Source organism: Colossoma macropomum, unplaced genomic scaffold, assembly GCF_904425465.1.
Source record: "Colossoma macropomum unplaced genomic scaffold, Colossoma_macropomum, whole genome shotgun sequence".
Lineage (NCBI taxonomy): Eukaryota > Metazoa > Chordata > Actinopteri > Characiformes > Serrasalmidae > Colossoma > Colossoma macropomum.
Window position 1 is genome coordinate 11,263,365 of NW_023494793.1, and position 19,976 is coordinate 11,283,340.

The following is a 19,976-nucleotide window of genomic DNA, read 5'->3' on the forward strand; positions in this document are numbered from 1 at the left end:
CAGCAGTGTAGGCTACTGCAAACTGAGGTGGTTAAAGTAGCCTAAACCATCCGAAAAATAGAAATCCATCAAAATATTTATTAATATCTTATACAATAGCAGTGTCCCTGTTGTCTGGCAGTTTAGTTTTAGCTTTTTTTTTATTGTTATTTGCACTTTATTCATGGTGTCCAGGTCCTGACATTCAACAGCAATCTATTGCATTTGCTGGATGCTTCAAATTGTTTTCAAAGAACAGATTAAATTCTATAAATGTTAAATAAATAGTAGTTTTATTTTCTGGATATGTATTATTTTCTGGTTCTCATTTGCAGTACTATATAAGATCCCATTCAGCTAAGTTTAAGAGAAGAAAACAGAACAAACAGCCTAATCAATTCAAGTCAGGTTTGTAATACATTCTTTAACATACAGTAGCAGGTCTCACTCACCCCCCTCATTTCTCAGACAATATGCATCTGAACCGATAATTATTGAATGCTATAACATTCTAGATGAGAGACGGTACTGTGCAAAAGCCCACCTTTATCTTATTTAATTTCCAGTCAAAACAGCCATTAAGTACAAGTTGTTCATTTTTCAGGAGATATCTCTGAGATTAGAAGTAAGTTTAAACATGCATAAGGAAGGGGAAATTTGAATGAAATTCAGTGAAAAAAACACAAGTTTCAAAACTGGAGTTAAAATTTATTGAGAGAATGGAACTCCTAACAACCATGCAAGACCTGGTAGACCACCAAAACTGTCACCATCAGATAAACATCTCTGAGAGACAGGAGAAATCCAGCTCCACTGCTTCAGGTCTTCCAATGTGAGATGTCAACTCAACACTATTGATCTGAAAGAATGTGTAGCTATCAAAAAGCTGTTACTGAGAAAAAAAAGAAAATTTGCACATTAAAAAAAAAAAGAAGCTGCTGGTGCTCTCAGATCAATGAACTGGCCACTCCAGACCTCAACATCACTGAATGTGTTGGGATCACTTAAACTGTGAAAAGCAGAAAATGCAACCAATGTCTAAGGCTGAACTTTAGAGGTGTGAAAAAATATCCCTGCAGATTTCTTTGAAGAACTGAAAGCAATGCTCCTGAAAAGGACAGAATCTGTACTACAGTCAAGGTTGGACACACTACATACTGGAAAAAAATATATTTTGTTGATGCCTTTGTGTAATTTTCTGTTAAATGTTATTTCTGTTGTTTTCTTAATGCTGGAAAATGAATAACTTGTACATAATGGCCGTTTTGACTGGAAATTAAATAAATGATGTGCACAGTCCTGTATGTAATCTGAGTCAAACACAGCCAACATTTTTCAATTGGGCCTACGCCATGTGCATAATCATCTTGTCAGAATTTGCGAAGATTGTTCTCGAGCCTCAATAGGGGGGTGGATTGAGGTGGAGAGAGAGAGACAGAGAGACAGAGAGAGAAAGAGCATGGCAGGACAGTCCAGTGGCCATAGCATGTGATCCTGTCCTTTTTAGACCTTACACCCTAATTCTCTCTAGCATTTGCTTGCTGCCCTGCAAAATAATGTTCTTATTTTAGCCTAACAACTGTTCCTCTCGTCTATTCCTCTAGGAAAACATGGGACATGACCCGCAGTGCTAGGCAGACCACTGACAGTGAGCAGCACAGCAGAACTAGCACTAGCACAGAGAGACACTGAATTAACGTTTGTGTCACAGTTTTCTCTGTGAATATGTTTTTCCTCATTGAACGATATTTATTTACGATTCCTGACTTTAAAATGTGCCGTTTGTTTTAACTGGAGCCTGCTGGCCGACTCACAGTCCACAGTGTAGGCGAATGAGATTCGTTCAGGAGGAAAATAAAAGACATGCGACTTGTTTCAGTGAATCATCTGTGAATACATTTTCCTCACGACCGCCACTTATTCACGGTTCCTGACAGGACTTTAAAACGCGCCGCCTGCCTTATTTCACTGGGCACCGCTGGACTACTTCGACCCCTAAAACGAGGCGAAATATAGCCGCGTCGAAGAAAAACGAGTTGTTATTTGCTGTTCATCGATATTTTTTCTGTGAATTTTCTCGGAATTCAAGAGCGCGACTCGTTCCAAAATGCATCGCCGTGTCTGCGCATGCGCGAGTGGCGGGACGCTTTCCTCCCCCCTCCTCAGCTTCTCCTGCAATGTGTGTGAAGGAGGGAAGCGGAGAGGAAAAACACGGTGTTAAAATGCGCGGAGAAAGTGCGCCGAGGGCGATGAGAGGATAACGTCCGCGCTCCTCCGCGATTCTGGGGGGCTCTTCTCGAAGCATGTCAGGGACGGCACATGGGGAGTCGGAGGGAGTCTCCAAAGTTCAGGTGAAACGGCAGATCAAGACCATCGTGGAGGATCTGGAATGCATCTTGGGCGACTTGAAGGATGTGGCCAAAGAACTCAAAGAGGTCGGTGGCTCAGACCTGAGTGCTGAAGGGAAGAGAAAAGGAAAAAAAACAGTCAGTGTTAAGATTTCTCTCTAATAGCTACCTGTGTGCTAGAACGGCGGGCATCCTAGAACAGTTGGGCTTGTAATGAGGTTTATCAGATTTACAGTACGTTTAGAGATCCTGCACTCCTGTCTGCTAACCGAGGCCTTAATTCAGACCGTTACCCTGCTTGTTGAAGATTTCTCTTAACTCCTTGAAGGGATGCTGAGTGAAACATGTCATGGCTTTGTGGTGAACTGTCATTACACTGACTGCTTGGTAATGAAACTCTGCGTAGCCCCCCTTCGTTTCCATTCAGGTCTGTGGAAGGTCTGTCACACAGAGCTCACTCGTTGATATGGAAGTGCACTCCATGTTGACAGCTGTCTGTCTGGAGCCCCTCGTCCGTGGCGTTACGTAGGGTTTAGGATACGTTGATATTTTATGTTCAGTCAAATGTTTTTTTCCTTATTGTAGTTTAATGTATGGCGTGTGCATGTGGCAGTTGGGGTGTCGTTATCATATGGTATATATGTTATGTTACATATAGTTATCATAACCTTGTTATGAGGCCAGAGTGAATGAAAATGAGCTGCCACACTGGGCCTGCTGTGCTCCTGCCACTATGGTTTAAAATGTAACATTTCTATCTATCTATCTATCTATCTATCTATCTATCTATCTATCTATCTGTCTATTTATCTATCTATCTATCTGTCTGTGTATGTGTGTTTGTGTTTGTGTGTATATAAAGAGAGCAATGTTTTAGTAAACCAGTACTTACAACTACACATATGTAGGCTTACCCATAATGCACTGAAAGATTGTGCAGCCTGCCATACCCAGGATGAAAACAATAATCTAACAGTATTCAACAGTGCACAGCCTTCGTATTGTTTTGCTGGCAAAGATTATGTTTAATCGTACTGTAGAGCCACATTTGCAATGCAAATGTCACTTGCCCACTTCATTCTCAGTGAGTGTAGGAAGACAATGTACAGAACATTGTAGAAGGAGGGGTAAAGAGAGGGAGCTTAAAGAAGTGCAAATCCTGCAAGCTTCTAAAATCCCAGTGTTATTATTATAGCCAAAGATCTTATGTAATTGGACAGTAACAAATAGAATGGCCTCTTCAGACAGTGAAACTGTGCTTTGACACTTGACATCACTTTCTAAACTGAAGTATTCATAGCAAATGTCTCGTTATGAGCCAATGTTTGTGAAGAACACTTGCGCATTGTGGAATGTCCCAATGTGGCTGATGTCATGTAATATTAGATTGTAACAAGCAAAACCCCTAAACTATGCTTGCTTTGCAACTACACTCTTAAGAATAAGGTACCAAAACGTTCTTTGGAGCAATACCATAGAAGAACCACTTTTATCTCCCTAAAGACCATATTTCAAATTATGTGCGTAAAGAACCGTTCTTTTAAAGTTTGAAGAACCTCCACATAAATGAAAAGGCACTGAAACAATTAAAGCCTTTTCCCTAGAATTGTGCCTTCAACATCAAAGATTTTGTCTTTTCTGTTTTTTTAAAGGTTGTGCATGAGATAGACTCTCTGACATCAGACCTACAGCTTGAGGAGGAGATGGCCGACAGCTCGAAAACAGACACACTGAACAGCAGCTCCAGCAGTACCACCACCACTACCACAGCCTCCAGCATCGAGAAAATCAAGATCTACCCTGAAGACACCTTACTCCGACCTCCGTCCGTTAACCCTGGCGTGCTCACGGTCCTGAAAAGGCCCCATCCTCCTCTTCCACCTCCACGTCTGACACCACTCAGGGCCGAGGACCACAGCAAGAGCCTGTCCTCAGGGAACCTAGCCAAGGCTAACGGCACGCTCATGCGGAATGGTGTCTTCCCCACCAAGCCCATAAACATACCCAGCAGAGACTCGGCTTGTGGGCCTAAAAGTGTGATGGAGAAAGAACTGACACCGATGCCACTTTTGAGGCACGAAAAAAGCCGGTGTCCCCAGGTGACACGGGAGCGTGTGAGGTTTAACGAAAAGGTCCAATATCACGGCTACTGCCCGGACTGCGACCTACAGTACGACATGAACAACACGGATATGCACTTACACACGGAATTGATCGACACCAAGCTAAGCCCTGTCCATCAATGCTCCTCCTTGGCACCGGCCCACGTCCTGATGGAAAATGGCGGCCTGAGCCTCAGTCATAGCTTTCCCCCTTCGACTCCACCTTTTGTGCCTCATCACCCGACTCAAAAACCACAGAAAACCATTCTACGCAAGTCCACCACAACAACTGTTTGATATATAAATCACCCCTCAAATGACATTTTGTAATCTTTATATTTTTTATTTGATGTCATGAGCACTTTCTAAGCCAGTGAAAATGGATTACCTGAAGATTGATAAAAAAAGATAAGGACAGGGAAAGAGGATGAAAGTGACGTCTGGCTTACTTCACCGGAACTCCAAACAGAGTAAGTGAACGGTGAGTGCTTTTGAATGGACTCAAAGCCTTGAAGAGAATCCATTCTATTAAGTCCCAGAAACATCCATTAATGCACTATATCTGTGGAAATAAGAGACAGACAGAGAGAAAGAGAGAGCGAGAGGGGAAAGAGAGTAGGAGAGGAATATGAGGGGATTGCAAACACTGCCAAATCAGTGAAGCAAATGCATGAAACATAAATACGTACAACAGTCTATTCTGCTGCGCTGCCATTGTAGTTTTGCTTTGTTTATTCGTCCTGTACTATGGAACAAATATTGGCCAGCGGGTAGCGGTAGGGCAGATTAATGTGGTGAATTCGGTCCGAAGGGGAAATAGTCACAAAATCAAATAACGCCTTAATCAAATCATGCCTTAATCCTTTCATGTGCCTCTCTTTTCACATACACAGCCATTTTACAGATCATTTGGAATCATGTCAGGAATTGTGAATTATATATAAAGTTTCAGATGATGTCATGTATAGAGGGACGTTGCGTTACATGCAGAATACAATCAGGATGATTCTGACCTCGAGCCAGACACTGCGGTCATAAAATATTTATGCAGTCTCATAACAATCCAACTTGCCTATGAAAACGGGACATTTTTTTGAGGGTGGTAATCTCCAGGACAGCTCTATCCTAGGTGTCGAATTGAACTCTCACATTTGATGAGGGCGCTTTGACATCTTAGGCAGGTGTCCAAGGGACTTCATTAAAGGGATGTGTAGCACTGTCTAAGTCCCTGGACCGTGGCCATTTTTGTCAGCCCTCTGTTTCACTTTAGACAAGACACTTAAATTTGGAAAGGGGGGTATTTAGCTCTGACACCTGCACTTGTACTTATCAAAGTTAGACATATGCCCACTTAATCAACATTTTTTCCTATCCTCCAAAATGGTAACTTGACTAGAGAAGGAAATAACTTGCTTATTCTTCTGATCCAATGATTCTGATATCATCATGCATCTCTTCTTTTAACGTAAGTTGATGCAGAAAGATTTTATTCTAAGTAATTGTGGACTGTTTCTTTTAGTCTATTCATCATGAAATTTTCACATAATGAAAAGGGCAGCAATTTGTGTAAAACAAAATAAAATCAAAAAAGATGAACTTACAGCAGGGATGCACCGAGATGGGAATTCTGCGCCAATGCATATATCCAATAATTTTCATGCATCTATCCGCCGATGCTGATACGTTAACATTTATTAAACATAGTTGGGATGATATAACTGGATTAACTTTACAGAGAAAAGCATCTTTGGGTTCTTCAAGTTTTGCCTAAATGTTTTGCTGTCCTGGAGTACAATTACTCAATCCATCAATCAAATCAATCAATCAGTCAGTAAATAAATATCAAAAATCGTTTTGAAATATCATATCTAATAATCTGTCCGATGCTGATAATTTTTTTTAACTATTATCTGCAGATTCTGATGTGATTCTACTGTCATTGTGCATCCCTACTTATAATGCAAGTTAATATAACAATCTTTTATTCTAAATCATTTGGAACTATTTCTTTTAGTCCATTCATTATAAAATTAGTAGGGATGCACCGATACTGGAATTCTGGGCCGATGGCCAATATTTTTCATGCACGTATCCGCCGATGCTGATACATAAACATTGATAAAACATAGAAACTGGGACAATATTCCTGGATTAGCATTACAGAAAAATGTAAGATTTATTTTTAGAGAGTCACAAATTAAGTAAACTGAGTAAAATGCATTGGTCAGATCTAACAATCTGCCCAATGGTGGTAATTTGTATTTAATTCTGATATTCTGATATCATCATGCAACCCTAGTTTCAAGGTTTGATATGACAGCAAGAATATAAACATGCCTTATATGATCACGGCATTATTACGATTATATTATGCTTATTATGGAAAAATTATAATAATGATATAATTTACATTTATATAAATCGTTTTTTCAGCCAAAATGGCCTTATGGAGGTTTTATAAGTGAGACTTGTGTAGTAATGTTTACATAGTGAAGCTGTGCACAGCCAGATGTATGTAAATGTATGTGCTACTAACACTACATTCTAATGAAACAGGATGTTTATCAAGTCAAGTACATGAAGACACCCCGCCCCCATTTTAACACTGAGAAAGACTGAAGGAGAGGAGAGAGTGTTCTAGTGCTGGGGGTTCAGGAAAGCAGGCATACCCTAGAGGAAGATGAAAATAGCAGCTTCCACTAATTAGAGAAATTAAGCAAATACTGATTACAGAATTTCACTCTGGCTTTGCATCAACCCAAATATCAACTCAAGGATCAGTTCATTCAATTCCGCCTAACACTTTAAAGGCATTTAACACATTGTGAATTGTCAGTGCCACATTAAATTCCTCAAGTGTTGCCAGTATAACCCAGTGTTTTTTTTCTTTCTGTCTTTTTTTCTTTCTTTCTTCCTTCCTTCCTTGTGAGAGAATGAACAGTGAACATTTCTTTTACTACTGGCACATTTCTCCCTTTTCTTTCAGTAGAACCTGTAGTATTATTTGACTGACAGAATGATTGAGAGTAGATCTGACATCTAGTAAAACTCTATTGGCTTCATATGGCAGCCTCTATTACAGGAAATGGGGCTCTGTAAAACTTAAAAAGGTCCTTTGGCTCACTTCATAAATGACTCCCAGAACGGTTCTTTCTGGAGACATTTTTCTTCTATAGCATAGAAATAAATAGGTTTCAACTGAGCTGCATATGCTAAGTATGTTTTATTTTAATAATAATTAGAGATGTGTTACTGGGTGTCAGAATCAGGCCAATTGCTGGTATCAGAGTAAAAATAAGGACTAAAATGATCTTATTCTGTCACAACTAGTCTAAAAATTGTACATGCACAAAAATTACACATGGCTGCTGTGAAACGTAAAGTGAAGAAAAGTAAAATCATATAACATCAGTAACCACTTGTTAATGTCATGTAATAACAGTAATGGTGGGGCTGTAGTAGAGGTGGGCGATATGGCAAAAAAACCATAATATCATGGTACTACAAGACATTTTCATGATACACAGTATGTCACAATATTTATTAATTTTTTCTGACATCTGATTGTGGACAAAAAAGAAGCAGTGGTGCCACATTTAACAAATCCTATTACAAACTATGAGTATGCATGATTTTTATTCAGCATTTATACCCCTTTTATAATTAAGCAGTGTACTTTAATCAAATTAACCAGGACTGATTATGCACTCTTTGTAAACAAACATCCAATTAGTAAGTCTTCTAGAAGTATTGGCGATATCCACAACATACTCAGAGAAGCACATTGTGAGGTAACAGTGTATTGCGATAATGATAAATATCATCTTATAGCCCAGCCCTAGGTAGTGGAAATTTTGAATAGTTTGAGAATGGTCTATAAATATATAAATATTATTTTAAATGTTTAGCTTTAAATCTTAGTAGTTTTTAAAGAAAAAATATCAAATCATATCAGCTGATAGCGAAGGTTTCAGTAATGGTATTGGAGAAGAAAAAGCTATCATGCCATCTCTAACAATAATAATAATGATGAAGATAACCGGTAATACTTAATATTAGTGATGCACCAATCATATTTTTTATGAGTAATTCAGATTCCAATTTCTTTACAGCCCAATTTGTCTATGGGCAAATTTAAAGTTGATCATTGTCTATGGGAAAATTTAAAGTTGGTTATTTTAGCCTAAGACTAAAATCAAAATGATAAATTGGCTGATTAGGACAAAAATCTACCTGATTGTGTATCTCTACTTAATATTAATTAAGTATGATTGATATTATATAGTAGCACATATAATATCTCTTATATGAAGGTCTTACAAAGCAGAATGTCAGGTTGGATTTGTATTCGTTCATGCTCTCTGCCATCTGGAACAGTGATAAAGTCTAAACACACAGGAGTCTTTGCTGGGTTCATTGATGACATTTACAGCTTTTAAATGACAACTCTGACATTCAGGCAAACAACCCCATGTTTCACTATTGTCTGACAGGCTATAAATACATTAAGACATTTTAGGGTCTGTATGTTACTCCCCAGTGATTTAAACTGTAAAAGGTGCCAAGAACAACCATTCCAGATCAGAGTGCAAAGAGACATGTAAAGCTGTCCATGTGGAAATATATATCTATCCGTGTATAGATTTAAAAATGAAAGTCTGGTATTCAGACCTTATCATGCAGTCTACTTTCATTTCATTCTTTGTTTTATTCAAATATGTGCCTTTTTGCCTTGCATGCAGATAAGCAGATCAGTTTTGGCAGTTCTTGGTTAATGGCAAGATAAAGATTTGTGTAGTGGGAGCTGGTCTTACAAGAGCGATAAGAAATTCTAGAAGCTTTTGCTGCGATTGTCAGAACAAGTTATTGTCATTTTAGAGAATACTATCCCATAGAAACCCTCGCTGTATTTTAAACATGATGGTCCCCTTCCTATTGTAGGCTTCCTTTGCAGATTAAAGTCTATGGGCCTTATTCACCAATATCTTTCTAAGTTTTTTCTTAAATTTGTTCTTCAGAAAGGTCCTGAAAAAAGTCTATATCAGATTCATGATGTGTTCTTAAACCGCAGAACTGTTTGCACCTTTGTGCTCGAGTGTGTGTAGATTCTGTTCTTATGTAAGAACAAATCCTGTATAAGGAAACATTGGTGAATGTCAGTATCTTTGTGAAAACTGCGTAAGTCGGTTTTCAGAAGAAGTTTCTTTTTAAGAACGGTGGGTGAATGAGGCCTAAAGTGAATTGGAAATCACATAACATTTCCCATAATGTGACGTAATTCCAAGCAGAGCACTGTATCAGGAAGAGTCTTGGAGCTAGCTGAGCGTCTTCGCTCAATGATAAATGGGGATTTAGGGAAGGATGGGTGAAATGTGATATTTAGGGTATCAGTTATCAAAACTCAGAAGACGTTTAAAGGCAAAAGTCATTACATTTTGATGGAAGTTCACAGTCTTTTAAATGATATGATGAGTTGTGGTTAATATGACTAGGAACATGGCCATTTTTGTACTTTGTTAGTTCAATTTTGATTTCATGTTGACTTTTAAAGCGCTTTCTTTCAAGTTGGGATAGAATAATACAAACTGGACAACTGAAGGTTAATTTTCTAGTAGGGATGGACTGGTCCAGGATCAATTCTATGTCCTGGTTATACTGAAATTGTAACACCACATTATTTAGTAGCCTACTTTGTCATCCATATTTTTTGGTAAAGTGAACAAAGTGAGTAAGGCTTAATAAGTGCACACATTCCAAATGCATGTTTCACAGTAGCTGCTACTATAACAGTCTAATTCTGTAAATGACTCACGTCTCACCTCCGAAGTGTCAGAGGTATTGCACAAGAAACAAGGAAAATATGAGATTATCTGCCAAAATTGCCATAATTGTGTGACATCTGTAGGCTTAGGTAAATCAGCACAGTGTGTTGGTGGGAGGGCTAATGTCAGCATATCAAGAGTGAATCAGAAACAGTTTTATTCAACAGTACAGAAAGGTCACAGCCAATGACTTTCTCTGCAGACATGACAGCACGCTGTAGTGTGCCCTTGTAGCGGGCGGCTTCAGTGCCAAACCAGACAATGAAGAAAAATGTGATGACGCTTGCGTTGGTAGTACAGTAGAAGTACCTTTTTCTACATTTTCCCAGATTGTAAAGGAAGTTCATTTATTCTTTTGCTTTCACTGAGATGGAAATTATGTTCATATTTCATATAGGGTGATGTAGGAGATATTTGCAGTCATTTCCACTGTTTTAGTGATGCTGAGTTGTAGATTTTTGATAACAAATCAAAATACAAGATGTCCCAACCTCTAGCCACAGACTTGTTTGGGGACTCATAGCTTTTAATGTAAATTAGTTTTTAATGTAAATGAGCTTTTTTGCATTGTTGGTTTATTTTGAGGAATACAAAATCACACATGTAAATACAGTGTTTCCCACAAATAGTCTATACTTAGACGGCTCCCCCAAGTATACTTTGTCTAATTTTAACAATTACCAATTTCTGTTTTGTCCCATTTAAATGCTTATTTATAAACAAGAACACATCTTGTAACACAGTATGCAACTCCAGCTTCTTGTGTTTCAATTTTAAACCATACTTTCCTCAATTGAATTTTCAAGTTAGTAAAAAGAATACTGAGGTGAGTCTGGAAATCCGTATATATTAGAATGCCCCCTTAACACCCTCGAGCCAGACCTCCCCCCAGGTCTGTTTCAAACATGTAGGAAACACCAAAAATACTTGGCAAACCCCACACATTTGTACTAGGGCTGTCAAAGTTACAGTTGATTTTTTTAACACCGTTAATGTTTATTCCTAGTTTGACCCTTGAACCATTTGTAGCAGTGACTGCACACAGTATGTTTCTATGATAGAATACACAATTGTAGCTCTCTTAAAGCAATACCTTATGCATCTTTGAAGACTCAACTCACTGGAGAGCTGTGGATAATCAAAGAGCAGCAAACTAACAAAAGCAATAACGAAGTGGAAATCTACAGTTCCCCTTGAGTCCACAAGCTGTAAGAACAACAAGTTGGCTACAGTCATGGAGCCTCTGGAGCCATTTGGAACATGGATGTTGGTGACGAAAATGGAACACTGTGTTCACCAATTTTCAGTTCATGCATTCATATAATGAAAATAGTGTTATTGAATTATTTAAAGTAATAAAAACATTCTGATTAAGCTTATTTTGTCCATAGCTGTAACAAAATGCTCTGCTTTTAACTTTAGAAAATCTACGCAAGACAAATGCAATTAATCATGATTAACTACACAATGTAATGTGATTAATCGTGAATAATTAATTTAATCATTTGGCAGCCCTGATTTCCTTATTATGATGTCAGCATTCATCAACACTCAAACCTCTCAGGTGTTTAAACTGCCTTTGCAAACATTTTTTAACATGTTAAATTTTCTCATTATTTACGCAAAACACACTTTGATAAACCTGAAATAGAGTGTTGCAAAATGTACTCAAAGCTCTGAAACAGATGTTTTATGTAAACTAAACCTTTAGAGATTTTTCTTACTTAATTAAGAAGTAACTATAGGAATCATACATATTCTGTTTGCTGTTTGTCAGGTTATTGTATCTAAAGATGGAATTGTCTCCCTTGAGTTTTGTCAGTTTAGCAGTTGCTGGGATATTATGACATTGAACATTGTGTTAAAGAATGATTGCACAGGTTTCTAAATTGGTGAGTTGGTGACAGTTAGAAGTGGCTACAGTTTTTGAACACAAACCCTCTTTTTCTGTTTTCATTTCTCAGGTGAAGCGATAGTGACACATACTGTAATTGAAAGTATTTGTTACGTTTCTGTGGAAGTAAAAACACAGCAAACAAATGATGTTGTGAGGATAGAGAGCAGTGTTTCTCTCCAGTGTTGACAGCCTCATTCATATCCCTTTCTCCAGCTTCAGACGGTTGGAACTCTTTCAGAGCCGACGGCAGGTCAAAGCCTCGTTGGTTGAGAACAAAACTGCTAAGAACCCAGACGTGTTAAATAGCACCTAGAAGTGCTACATGGAATCTCTTGACAAATTTATTTTAACAGTCTCAAGTCGTCTTGTTGGATGCCCCCATTAAAGTGAAAAATTTGATAAGAGTGTAGTAAATGTAGTGTGGCAATATTCCTACAGTTGTCATAATTGGCCTGACACTTAATGGTAACATTGATATTCAGTTCCTTTGCTGTGTTTCTTTGGCCTTTACATGCACTCCATGATGACTTCTTCAGTGTAAGTCTGTGCTGTGTTGCTTATGAAGAAAGCTTTAAAATGAAATCTGAAAGCTGTATGACATTATCATGCAGCAGCCGTGAATAAGGTCATGAAGAGAAGAGGCCTCAGCTGTTCTTCCAGAGGTAACGCAAGAACAACAGAAACTCTTTGCTAGCACAGCTGTATAGGTCTGTTCAGGGAAAGATTTGGTCAAATAGAAAAATTGCTCAAGACTTTATGACAAATCAGTGACGCAACACTGTAAGCAATGGCATACATCTGAAAACATAAAGACATTCTCACTGTAGAAGAGAGCCTAAACCAGTAGTCCAGAGGCAACATATGCTCACCATGACCGCGGAAGATGGGCAAAAGTTCATTTATTACATTTCATTAAGCTACATGAAATGTCACTATACATTTTTATACAGAATGACACATATTTAGTCAACATTTTAAATTAATACAAATTATAGAACTCAAAACTGCTAGAAAACAGTCACTAGCCTAAGTATAGTTAGGGTCTATGTCTATTTTTATGTCTGTTTTTAGTCTAGTTTAAATGTGGTATTCTGCATACTGCATACTTACAAGAATTGTTACAGAATACTTACACACTAAATGGAAAAAAAAAATACAGTCTTTAAAAAAACATCAATCCTTGCTTATGAACTACTTTAAAAGTGGCACACATGTTCCTCTGAAGACAAACTCAACAAACAGCTTCTTTACGAACACCAATCCAGTTATTTATCACAGCGTTACTGAGCTCTTTTACGAGTGTTCCTTGGTGCATTTACCAAAGTGTCCCACTTTTGCTGAGTTCATGAGACAGGCATCAGTCTCGCTTGAGGCATTGTAGGAGCAGCAGTGGACTGGGGCAGGCGATGAGAGAAAAACATCATTGTAAGAGCGTCATTCGTGTTTACAGAAGAATTACATAAAGATAGCTGTCAATCAGTAAGAGTGAGGAACAGTGTAAATTAAGAGTTTTTCCTGTGTGCCGTGTACTCTAAATGTACTCCGAAAATGTTACTTTTTAGGTGTTGTAACACAGTACACTACTGAATACGTTTGGGACAGTGTATTCAGTATTCAGCATTCAGCCATTACCACTTTTTTATTTAACTATTTTGTCCAAGTCTGGTTATAGTAGACTTAACTGATATTTGACAGTGCTGAACTGGGATGTGTCTTTCAATAAGCAGCATAAGCAGTCGCTTGGGACCTCCAAGCCACCAGGGATCCTAGCGAATATCTAGTATGCACAGCAAGTTGATGTGTGAGGCTTAGGGCCCCCGAATGTTCAGAAACAGGAATGTTTAATTTTGCACTGTAACTTTTTGCTACAGTAAGAATTGTTAATGAGGCTTATGAACATTAGCAATGTAGGCTTAATTAAATTCTATGTTTAGTGTCTGAGAATGCCTGGCTTATACTCATGGCAGACCACAACAGATTTTAAATATTAAAATTTTAATGTTAGTACTTGCTTATAGATCAGTCCTTCCAGGAATTGAATGCAAATTCAAACACCCTCACAATCTGTGCAAGAGCTCTCATTTTTGTCCCATCATTGTATCATTTCCACATTAATTTTCTAGGTCTTATAATTGCTCTGACAATTATTGTAAGCACGCATCAAGACTGTAACGTCGCCAAAAATCAGACGCTTGCGGATTGAAAACAAAAGTAAGGTTTTACTGTTAGATGCAGGAATGTACAATGTAGTCAGAGAACAGGCGTGGGTCAGTTCCAAAAAACACAACAGAGTAAGAATGGCAAACATAACAGACAAGGGCAAATCCAAAACGAAGTCAGCAAAACAGGCAAAAGGTCAAAAACTATAGTCCAAGCAGTCAGGCAAAAGTACAAAAGGGCAGATCCAAAAGGCAAAGTCAAAGAAAAACAGGCAAAGGTTCAAATACACAAAAAATAGCAACAGAAATAAACGCTCAGTAGTTTCACAGGGAAAGCAATACCTCGCAACTAACAATGGCTAAAGCCCGGGCTTAAATACTACACTACCTGAGTCATATGACAGAGACACAGCTGAAACATATTAATATTCAGGTGAACGTGAGCGCTGATGGGAGCATGAGAACTGGTCGGGAGTCATGTGACTTTGCTGGGAAGTCTGGGTTTTGGAGTCCGAGTCCGACTGCATGTTTGAGGGAAGTAGCTCTGCCACCTGATCCCCCAGAGGATTCTGGGAGATGTAGTCTTTGTCCCTCTGAGGATTGGTCGAATGCGTGACAAAGACAAGGCAAACCAACTTCAGTTTTACATGAAAACAGGGTGGAGACTGGTTAATAATGCAACATTGTTGTGGTCAACAAACAAAGGTCAACCATTGTCACTTTTCCATCATGAAGCACAACTTTAACTCGATTTTGTGTACACTTGGATTTGTGGATTCTGGAGTGTGTTTACTGTTGCAAAGAACATTTTTTTTTAGAAAATATCACATTTAATGTGTTTGTATTTAGTGGCTCACGCCTAGTTCAGAGTCACACTGAACATTCTGCCAAAAGTCTGAGAGCAGTTTTCCTGATACTTATGGAATATTTGAGAAATATGGTGCATTGCATAACATCATTTCAATATGTATTGTTAAAAATACTTTTATTTTTTGAGAATTTAAATAGTGTTAAAATGTTTCTAAGTCTAAAAATGTCTATGTGTCTGCATGTTCTCTCTCCTCAGTGGTACACAAGATTTACAGTTTTTTTTTTCTCTTTGCAAATGTTGCTGCAAATTTTTAGAAAAGCTGCTGCAAAATGAGGTATTTTAACCTGCAACAATTACAAAAAAATGCACTGAGATCTTTGAGAGAATAACAGGGAAAGGATAAAGGATACCTGTCAGCTAAATCCTAATAGAACTGTGGAGATGGGTGATGGAAAACCTGTGAATATTTGATAAAAAGCCAACCTGTGCCCCCCCTTTTGCTTTCATTATTTAGGTTTTTCTACTTATTAATGTCATTGTTTAATTGTCTGACATTAGTTTATTTATTTGTTAATTTGCTCAGTCAAACCTGTGTATATTAATTTGTTATCAAAGTTAGGTTGTATGTGTTTGCAGCTTGCATTAAAGGATTTTGTCATGTCCAACTCCCACAACACACTCAAAGTGCAAAGTGCACATTATTCCCCAAATTTGGCTTCATGATGTATCAACTTTACATTTTGCGTTCAGTGGAATTTTCTATTACATGTATACACCATTAGATGCTGGCTGATCATCAGTTTTGTTTGGCTTTTTAAAGTCAGCCGTGAAATCAGTTTAATGTGAATTGGCTTTATTGGTCAATAACGCTGGACGGTGTAATCCAAATACATAGATTAGTCTGATTTGGACTGTTACTGCAATGACGCTGCGTCGCGCACCAGAATTTTGTAGAACAAACTTTATTTTCTGAATGTGAAAACTAGTGAAAAAATTCACGGCTGTGAGAATGCAGCAAAGGCAAAAAACGGGAGTGTCTCTTGCCAGATATGTTACAGATTAATCAGTTATTTATCAATTAATGATACAAGCCCTTTTCTAGTCTGAAGAGGGCGAGGTTGACATTGTGCCCATTGTAAAAATATCATATTGTAAACTGTAGTGTTCTAACTTGGGCTGTGAGTAGAATAGATGTCAGACTTGAGTGTTACTTGATTACTAAACATTTGTAGAATGATTTGTCATGAGCGTTAGAAGTTAAATAAATGGACACGATTTCACAGTTTCATCATGATAGCTTGAAATAAATGTCACACTGCTGGAGTGGCATGACTCTCATCTTGTTGTGATAAGAGATTTAATCTTTTCCTGCTCTGAGATGCCTCCTTAGAGACAGCTTGCTTCTCTCGATGCACTTTTCCCCAGTGTGGGAGGAAAAAATCAATGTCCTTCACCACTCCCATCCCACACACGACCATCTTATTTTTACTCAGAAAGCCCACTGTACTCACTTCAGCCAGAGACAGCTGCAACTAGATCCGATTATTTACAAACTGCATGTTGACGTTATGTGACTGCTGACTGTATATAAAGGATAAAACTGTATGCATTGTTGGATGTGTGGTGTAAATGCTTGTTTATTCGCGGATCTTTTGACAGACCTTGAGTTTGAGGTCAGCACCGTTACATTGTGCTACATTGAGAATCACAGTAACCATTTGTTCAGGACTGCTTTAGACTTGATTAAGGTAGAAAAAAGGGAGGCATACAGAATCCGCATCAGTGCCGCATACATAAACGCCATATATTAGTACCATATATAGGTCTTTATATAGGCTTTCTTTTGTAGGAGATATAGACAGTAGACACAATCTTACTAGGGCTGCACAATATATTTGTTGACTGTTATTGTGATATCGGTTTGCACAGTGCTGATATTGCCTCTAACAGTCAGTAAAGGTTTTATTATTAGGTAATGGGAGCATCTGACTAGCCATAGCTGAGTATTTGTGTGACATTCACATGTTCCAACAGATGTAAATACTTTTGGTCAAAAATAATGCAGGCATTTTTCACCACATGTGTTTTTGTATTGCAATATGTTATTTTATCCATATCAGGAAGCCTTAGATCATACTGAACACGCTCCATATACCCCAGTTTTATGTACAATGTTAATCTCATATTCTCTTCTATTTTGCCAGTTCAGTCCTATTTTGCCTTGGTCGTGATGCTCATGCTAATGTGCTTCTCTTGTTTCCCCTGCAGGTCCCTTCATACGGCAGAAGAGACACCATTCGCAGACAACCTACTGATCACCTCAATTTCATCATGTGATGTTCAGCGAGGGCTCACCGCATCTGACAGAAAGCCCTCAGAACCGCTACCGAATAATTTACAGCCATTGGCCCCAGAGGGGCTTAGACGTAGGAAAAAGTACGACAAAAGTAGGAATCTTGCCGTAAGAGCCTGCAACTTACGGCTACCAAGCTGAGTCATCTACAATTAGAGGCTATGTTTAATCATACTGTACACGGGGGATGAAAATGTTTTTTTTCTTTGCGTTCTTGTGGTTCTACCAGATGGAGTGGCGTACTCTTAGAATTGCAAAAAAAAAGTCTCTTTGAAATTCCAGAAAAGATGTGATAAAACGAGGCCTATGACTACTTTCAAAATATATTTTTTCATCTATATTTGTGTGATTATTGGCATTCCGTTTCATTTCTGTAGCAGAAATGATCAATCCTAGAGCGACCCCAAAATGCCATCATTTACTGTAGCTTAAGTCACTGTTGAAAAGAGTGATATATAATTGCTGCTAAAACAGTCAAAATATGGAATAGGATCAACTTTAACATGATGCCTACACTGTCTAATTTAGCTGTTGTCGTTACTATCATTATCCTGAGAATAGCAAATTCCTTTCAGCTATTAGCTTTGTACAACGTGGTTCACCTCTGAAAGATATGGATGAGATAAAAATGGGAATTTAAGTGTCCAAACACAGTATATGTTTTATAAAGAGGATTTTGAGATATATAAAAGAGCATATTTTTGATATTTCTTGAGATGATTTTAATGACGATTGCTTTCCTTTTTCGCTGGACTGTAATCTCTGCAGGGCATATATTTACATAATTTATTTATGTATCATTAAAAGATATAGAAGATGTCTGGAAATTTTCTTATATTGCGGAGGTGTGCTTACGTGTGGTTGTGTTTATAAAACCAAATAAGTTATTTTATGTACATTCCCTGACAAAAGCATTGGAATTCTAGTAGGGCCTGCCATGCATCATGGGAATATAAACTTAGTGTCCACTTTATTTGAAACACTTGCCTTGTACTTCCATTCACAGCTCTGCCCACCTTATAGGTCCACTATACAGGTGTAGAATTCCAGATTGTATGCACAGTTTGTCAGCCACCCTCTACCCCATTCATCATTAATCAATTTCTGACCACAAGGCCGCTGCTGACCAGATATTGCTCGGATGATGGACTCTTCTTAACACTGACATGTTAATGGCATGTTTCAGACACGGCAGTGTTGCTATGGGTTTTTTACATGCGTTAGTGTCACTCATAGGTTGAGAGTGGTTTGTTAGCCAAAAATATCCACCCAAGATGAGCTCTGTGTTCAGAAACTGGCCATTGGTGAAGTGCCAGAGGATGGCTGATACACATCGTGCAACATATGGGCTATAGTCAAGGTCAGAGTTTCTAATAATGTAGTGAATGTAACGTTATTGGTGCACAATATGCAACACCATAAGAGTCTTTAAGCAAGACTCTTAACACTACATTCATCTAATTCTAATATGATTGGCCAGGGAGTGTATAAATGTGCTAAAATATTTAAAATACAGCCCATGTTTCACGTAACCCCAAGACATGCATTTGCACCTGATGCCTGATACCACTGTTCCATTTCCAAAAATCTATTTTTGATAACGTGCAATAGTGGCAAGCCATTTACCCCAGTTAATACTTGGCTACTCTTCTGAGAGCGTAACTGTAAGAAAGATCAAGTAAGAATAACACATGATCATTACACTGTGGTTTCTTATGTGTTATCTGGAGCTAGTGAAAACATTGGTAAAACGGGCTGTCATCCTCCTGCCATTTTTCTTTATTTTATGGCTGTATTCATCCTCTTCTGAGCAAAATGCCAGATGTAAAGATGAACTAAAGAACGTGGTCAACTAAAATTAGACAACCATTAAAAATACTGAAACATTTGTGGGGTTTTAAGACGTTGTCAATCTTTGCACTTTGCACTGTAAATGGAAGTCTTTATACAGTGGAAGGAGCATCCACTTTAATATGTGAAATACAGAGTGATTTCAAATAGATTTGGCCTCGCCTTTTTCTCTGTGTGTGCATGTGTGATGTGTTTCCTATTTAATGTTTTGCTCCTGTTGACTTTACTAAAAGAAATGGTTTTGCAAACCAAAGAAAAGACAGAGCTATGCAACAGTCACCAAAAGCCCTTCTTTTATAGTCAAAATGGCCATAATGTACAAGTTATTAATTTTTCAGGAGGTATTTCTGAAGAGGGCGGCACGGTGGCGCAGTTGGTAGCGCTGTCGCCTCACAGCAAGAATGGCCTGGGTTCGATTCCCAGCCGGGCGACCAGGGTCATTTCTGTGTGGAGTTTGCATGTTCTCTGCGTGGGTACTCCGGTTTCCTCCCACAGTCCAAAAACATGCAGTCAGGCTGATTGGACATGCTAAATTGCCCATAGGTGTGAGTGTGTGTGTGTGTGACTGTGTATGTCTGTCTGCCCTGCGATGGACTGGCGACCTGTCCAGGGTGTATCCTGCCTTCCGCCCAATGACAGCTGGGATAGGCTCCA

General features: G+C 38.4%; 1 protein-coding gene across 4 annotated transcripts; it reads left to right on the forward strand.

Annotated features, from left to right (window-relative positions):
- Window positions 1-1,883: 1,883 nt before the first annotated feature.
- Window positions 1,884-19,639, forward strand: prr16 (proline rich 16). 4 transcript variants are annotated; one of them, XM_036578472.1, is made up of 3 exons: window positions 1,884-2,465; window positions 3,980-4,910; window positions 17,387-19,639. In XM_036578472.1, exons 1-2 carry the CDS (start codon window positions 2,283-2,285, stop codon window positions 4,724-4,726), a joined length of 930 nt encoding a protein of 309 aa, XP_036434365.1. In that variant the 5' UTR covers window positions 1,884-2,282; the 3' UTR covers window positions 4,727-4,910; window positions 17,387-19,639. The 4 variants fall into 4 exon arrangements, with proteins under 4 accessions (XP_036434365.1, XP_036434367.1, XP_036434369.1 ...); XM_036578474.1 differs by having other exon boundaries at window positions 3,980-4,899; XM_036578476.1 differs by having other exon boundaries at window positions 1,884-2,414.
- Window positions 19,640-19,976: the final 337 nt, after the last annotated feature.

What these genes read in the sequence shown, in the direction of transcription:
- prr16 (XM_036578472.1), top strand. Translation starts at nt 2,283, where the DNA reads ATGTCAGGGACGGCACATGGGGAGTCGGAGGGAGTCTCCAAAGTTCAG. An exon ending in AGAGAAAAGGAAAAAAAACA is followed by an intron (nt 2,466 to 3,979) that starts GTCAGTGTTAAG and finishes GTTTTTTTAAAG; the next exon opens with GTTGTGCATGAGATAGACTC.